This window comes from Monodelphis domestica, chromosome 6 (genome assembly GCF_027887165.1).
Source record: "Monodelphis domestica isolate mMonDom1 chromosome 6, mMonDom1.pri, whole genome shotgun sequence".
NCBI classification, from domain to species: Eukaryota; Metazoa; Chordata; class Mammalia; order Didelphimorphia; family Didelphidae; genus Monodelphis; species Monodelphis domestica.
In genome coordinates this window covers 110,234,473-110,240,760 of record NC_077232.1, presented here as the reverse complement: position 1 = coordinate 110,240,760, position 6,288 = coordinate 110,234,473, and the positions used below count along the sequence as shown (strand labels likewise).

Here is a 6,288-nt window from a genome sequence, read left to right as displayed (position 1 = left end):
ACATATCCCTGTACATCATTATGAAAAGGGTTAGGGTTGACAGGCAATTTAACCTTCAGGCTTACCCTCTGGGAGTGTTGACTGAAACCTTTCCAGTCACATGCTCATCAATCAGTCACTTAAAAAACAGGATTTTAAGGGCCAAAGAGGACAGGAAATGGAAATGAACAACACTTATTCCTGACAAGTAAATGAAAATTTGGAAGGTGGTTCTAGATTAGTCTTTAATGGGTCACCTTAAAGCTCAAGGTTGACAAAGTTGCTTCTTGTCCAACCAGACTGTTATCCTTTGGGGATACAGAAAAAATGACTACAGTTTGTCTGAAGAGAGTCATGCTTTTTTAATCCACATTTCACATTTTCTCTACAGCATGACCACCTGCCAGTCTACCTCCTCTCCAAAGGCCTGACAGGTTTCCCCCTCTTTGAAAGAGGCAGAGAGGCAAGGACCTAGAAAGAAGGGTTTACAGCAAGGCTATTTATCTCAGAATCCTTCAAGTACTACCCCACTCCAATAAAGGGCTAGTTGGTTAATACAGTAGCTAATCTCTCTGGATCATACAAGGCACAGATCTTAAGGCATATTACCTTTCAGAAATACCTTCTTAGTGTTCTAGAAATTAGTTATAGACTGCCCAGAACTGCAAGAAGGAAGATTGGGACATAGAGGGCATGGTCATCTATGAGAGTTTATCTTTGGTATTGGTCATCGTGGTCATTAATCTTTGGAAGCAGCCCTCTCTTCCAGCTTAATGGGGCCAGGGAAGTTCTATTTACAGTCAGGACTTTTCTTGGAAAAAGCCATGTATCTCAGCAACTAAACATTCATTTAAAAATAAAAGTAGAGCTAAGTCTATTTGAGCAATGGAGCTTTCCTTGGACTTCTTCCTTCTGAAAAAATATTTAGAGCTCTAAAACAAGATCTTGTCAGGTTTCATCTTGTAAAGTCCCGCTTGACTTTAAGCCTATAACCCAAGAGTTTCCATGTAGCCCACACCATTTTTTTTGTTATTGTTGTTGTTTTTTGCATAACAAGATAGTTGGACAAGGAGTGCAGGACTACTTCTTTTTGTATAACAAGACAGTCAGATAGGCATTCAGCTGATGACTTCTAGTATTTCATAATAATTATCAAACACTAGCCCCCAACCCCTTATTGTGGAGGCCTTGGAAAGGTCTGTCAATAACAATAGATATGTTACCACCCATAGTGACTTTTTTACATTTTCTTGCTTAATCAGTACTTGCGTCATTAATTGAGAACTGCTGATTTGCTGATTGTATTTCTGTCACTGTGTCATTTGTTGATTGTATTTCTTTCACTGTGTCATCAGATTTCTTGACATAAAAAAGTCTATCTCTTATGGAACTGTGTCTCTGGTTCTGATCTGGACCAAGGTCTGTCTTTATTGTGGGGAGTGATCTCCTTGCAATAAACCTGTTGAGCTTGGAGTTTTTGCATTTGTGTGAGATATTTTCACCACACTGCGTACATAGATTCATGATGCTTATTATCAGATCATCCCACGGCTTCAGGGATGTCATCCACAACGGTAACAAGTGAAGGAGATTGAAGGCATGCAGGTATACTACTATGAAGGGCAGAAAAAACATGGGTATCCCTACAGATATCAACACAGTCGTATCAGCAATGGAAAAGCAAAACGCCAGGGTCGGGAGCACGAAAAAGCAGAAGATCACGTAGACAATAGCAAACCAACGGTAGGTGGCTGTCAAATTTCCTAAGCGCCTGGCAGAATGGACAGGCAGTCTCATGCCTGGGATTGGGTACCACAGAATGATGCCAAACAGGTTGAAGAGGAAATGGCACAGGGTAACCTGAAAGCAAAAGGATTAGACAAGATGAAGGCACATCTAGTACATGCTGGGAATCAATTAGGGAAGGAAAATGGAAATCAGGAAGTAATATGGAATGAGAAGGGAAAGTAAAGTTGAATGGTGTCACTGAAACTAGCAGCACAAATATTTTCATGTTGAGTTCATAAAATTAAGAGCCAGTAAACTTGATATCTGCCATAAGGGATTTTTTTTTTTAACAAGAGGGAGGGAAGCTATTGAAAGTTATGTCCAAAGAAGAAAAAAAAATAGGAAAAGAGGTTCTTTTGAAGCATTTTCTCAATGTATAGGAAGGAACAGAAGAAAGTTATGAAGGACGAGTAGACAAAACAACAACTTTAAAACTGGCATGTTATATTTATTTTATGTTTTAAAAGAAACTAAGATGGATTTGTTAGAGATTTGTAATTTTGTATTTCTTCTTTTTCTGTTCTAAGTATATGGAAATGTTTATATTTCTGTGCATTTACCAAATTCAGAATAATAAAAATGAATTTATTTTTAAATAAGTGAATTAAGAACCAAGAGGGACTCAAACAGTCATCTTGTCCATTCCCTTCAGTTTTGCTAGAATACCAAGCAAAAGCAGATGGAGAGATGTTATTAGTGACCTCAAGGGCACTCACTGGACCCAGTGTCAGGAAGACTTAGGTTAGAACCTGCCTTTGTCTCAGTTAGCTTGTTTGTGAAGACAACAACAGATCCCTTAATTCACTGGGTTATTCTGGATATCAAATAAGATCATTATGGAAAGTGTTTTGGGAACCTTAAAGCACTCTATAAATCAGAGTGCTTATATATTAGATGTAATGAATAGAACAATACATATGTGAGTCTGAAGACCACAGCCTCACTGTAATTCCACAAGCATTTATTAAGTGCCTCCTGTATGAAGAGAATATTGGGCAGCTAGGTGGTACAATTCATAGAATTTTAGGTCTGGAGGCAGGAGGATTTGAGTTCCAAACTGTCCTCAGACACTGGTTGTGAGACCCTGGGCAAGTCACTTGACCCTCTTGGCTTCCATTCCCTCATTTGTAAAATGACCTGGAGAATTAAATGGCAGATCACTCCAGGACCTTCGCCAAGAAAATGCCCAGATGAGATCAGAAACAGAAATGACTGAAAAACAACAAATATGCAAGGCATTGTGTTAGAGATACAGAAAGGAAAAGTACCTGTCCCAAATAAAATCATACTCTGCTCCTTTGAATTCTGGTTATGCCACTTATTACCTGCATGTTCATGTTCTTTGGCAAAACCCTTTTCTTCTCTACAAAATTATGACTATAGGATCTCAAAGATCTCATCCAACTCTAAGTCCTATGAAAATTGACCTATTTGCAAATGGGAATGCAGGAATGAACCAAATGCAACAAATAGCTTGATTCCTAGTTTACAAACAGAATGAAGTTGATATTTAAAGCCATTTTTGCCCAGTTCCAAAACAGTGATTCCAGAAACAATTTAGTTAATAAAAAAACATTATCCCAAATTGAATTGTGCCAGTGAGTAAAAAACATTGAAATTAACAAAAGTAATTATTGCATTTCAGAACCAATGAGACTGTTATTATAACTGCTTTCAAAATCAGTTTTGGAATTCATTATTTTACAAAATTAACTTCATTGTCCCATCATGCTTTGAATGAAATTCTACTTCTCACCCTGCCTTCCACACTCCTTTGTCACCTGTCTCCTACCCAGGCATTACCTGGCATGTCCATAGACCAGCAACTACAATTGGCCTCCTTTGCCAGGAAGAGAAAGTGGGGAAGAGAAGACAAGAGACTACTAAGGTAAAAGTCACTCAGGAGAAGGTTAAGGGCACCAACACCATGCACTCATCAAGGCTGCAAATCTCAACCTTGACCCCTGCTTCTTCCTTGCCTTCCATGTGGTTATCCTCTTGAGTCCTTCTGCAGGATCTTTTCTATTCTTTCCATCTTTTCCTTTCCTAGTGACACCATTCAATCTTCATTTTTTGTCACCTGCACTTAGTATTGTAGAAAATGATTCTACTTTCCCTCTGATTGATATTATTTGTGTGAGTTTGGGTAAATCACTTAATCTCAGTGTCCTCATCTATAAAAATGAGGACGAATTGGACTGGATGATATGTAAAGTCTCTTTTAGCTTTAGATCTATGATCCTATAACTATTTCAAAAGTCTCCTTCTTGCTGGTCCCTTGGCTGTAATGCATCCTACACACACACACACACATACATACACACACATTTCCTTAATGAAAACTCTGATAACATCCTACCCTTAATTCAAATACTTGTTGTCTTCTCAGTGCTTGAAGGGTGAGAATTAAAATCCTTGTTTGCGTGTTCAGGGCCCTCTAGAACTTGATCCTCATTTGCCTTTTCAAAGGTTATCTCCCATGGTTTAAAGTAGATGGTGTCTATTAAAATACTAATATCTTTATCAATATTATTATTTTATTATTCTGCACTTTCTATTCTGTTTGTCTAATCTAATTTCATTTATGGATATGGGGGTAGATTTATTTATTTATTTTTAAATAAAAGCCCTACCTTCCATCTTAGAACCAATACTATGATTCAAAGGCTGTTGAGTGGTAAGGACTAAGCAATGGGAGTTAAGTGGCTTGTCAAGGTCAGCCAACTAGGAAGTGTCTGAGTTCAAATATGAACTCGGGAACTCCTGTCTCTAGGCCTGGCTCTCAGTCCATTGAGACACTTAACGGCACCCTAGGAGATGGATTTAGACATCCAGTCCACATAGATGTCCCAATCTGTTATTCCACATTTGAAACTTAATAGACATTCTACCAGTGCCAACTCCTCAAGTGAAACTGCTCTACAAAGGTGGTCATTGATGTTACATATCCCTGGGTCTTTTGTTCACAGTCTTCTCCCTCTCAGAATGGTTTTCCTCCTGCTCTCTGTCCAAACAGATCCTAAGCATCCTTCCAGGAAGAGACTTCTCTTCTCTCCATGAAACCAACCTTCATCTCTCCTCTCAACATGGAACATCTATCTATTCCAGGAAGAGAGCTGGGACCGAACATCAGGTCTTCTGACATCAAAGTCAGAAGCTCTTCTTACCCTAAATCACCTTTTTCTGACTGATAGGAGGGCACAAGGCAGGGGATGGGGAGTTTAGATTTTCACCATCTGAATTTATTATAGACACAAGCTGGAGATATCTGGTCACTCTTAAGGAAGTTCAGCTTCTGAGAACAATAGGTAGGAACACTGCTCTAGTCTACTGGTCACTATTCTGATGCAGGTGTGACCTCAGTAGTCATAAATGTCCCCTTGTGATATGAAGCATCTGATAGAAAGAAACCAGGATGTGATTTAAGGGAGGATTTAGTAGGGGGTTAAGAACAGAGATTAATTGAAAGAGATAATGAGTAACAACTGTGCATCCTGACCTGGAATGACTTTCTTAAAGCATTTCGAGGACCAGATAATGCAGCCAAGATGGTAATGGTGGAGGTGCCGATGTTGGAGCCCAAGATTAAAGGGTAAGCTCTCTCAAGGCTGATCATGTCAATGCCTAGGGGGGAAAAAGACATTGAATTCCTTCTTGGGTGACACTGATAGGGCACGGAAGGAACAAATGTAAAAATGGAGACATGGGCATTTAAAAAGGAAAATGGTTTTAAAGGGAAGACTTACCAATCATAGGAGTGATTATACTGGTGAACACAGAGCTACTCTGAAAAGTAAAGGTCAACACAGCTCCAACCAGAATGGTAAAGTAGCCTGTAAGCCAGGCAAATGGGTAGGGGAAATCTGGGAAACAGAAGTAAAGAAAGAGAAGAAAAAGGCACCATTTCTACAAGTGTTCTGATCAATGTTGCATTCTCATACAGAAAGAGTCGCTTGACTAAAAGCTCATTCTAAATCTTTTAGCCAAAACATTTCCTAAAAGGCTCATTAAGGAGGTTCCTTGGGTGTCTCAGGAGCTCACAGCACATGATTGGCTTAATATAGATACTTATCCCATTCCTCATGCCCCATTGTTCCCACAGCTAGGTAGCTCAAAGATCAATGCAAACTGGCCCCCCCTTCTGTACCTCATTTTCCTTGCCTGTAACAGTCCAGGTGTGAGTAAGGGTGGATTGGAAGAACCCCCTCCTCCCAAGTCCCATTGGAATCCTAATTCATAACAAACCTGCTAGGAAAGTGGTGAGATTGAGGACCATGAAGGGAAGCTAAGGAGAAAAAGGGTTCCCTTGGCAAATTTCTCAATGTTTTCCTAGATGTTAATTGTGGGAAATGGCACATAGCAGGGAGCAAAAAATAATAAAGCAATAGGAATTACTGGAAATCATTAATTCTCTGCATAGTAGAGAAGTGGGGAGGGATTTAAGCATTTATTAAGTGCCTACTATGTGCCAGGTCACTGTGCTACCCACTTTGCAGACATTATCTCATTTGATCCTCACAA

The 6,288-nt window shown here is 39.4% G+C and overlaps 1 protein-coding gene across 1 annotated transcript in view; it reads right to left on the bottom strand.

The window, feature by feature from the left end:
• Window positions 1–205: 205 nt before the first annotated feature.
• LOC100012427 (sodium-dependent phosphate transport protein 2B-like) overlaps window positions 206–6,288 on the bottom strand; it is a 52,097-nt gene continuing 46,014 nt past the window's right edge. Inside the window, exons 9-11 of the mRNA XM_007496608.3 lie at window positions 5,514–5,630; window positions 5,267–5,391; window positions 206–1,839 (exon numbers count right to left, since the gene is read on the bottom strand). Of these exons, the coding sequence (XP_007496670.1) occupies window positions 1,234–1,839; window positions 5,267–5,391; window positions 5,514–5,630 (848 nt within the window). The 3' untranslated portion in view covers window positions 206–1,233. The remainder of the gene's footprint in view (window positions 1,840–5,266; window positions 5,392–5,513; window positions 5,631–6,288) is intronic.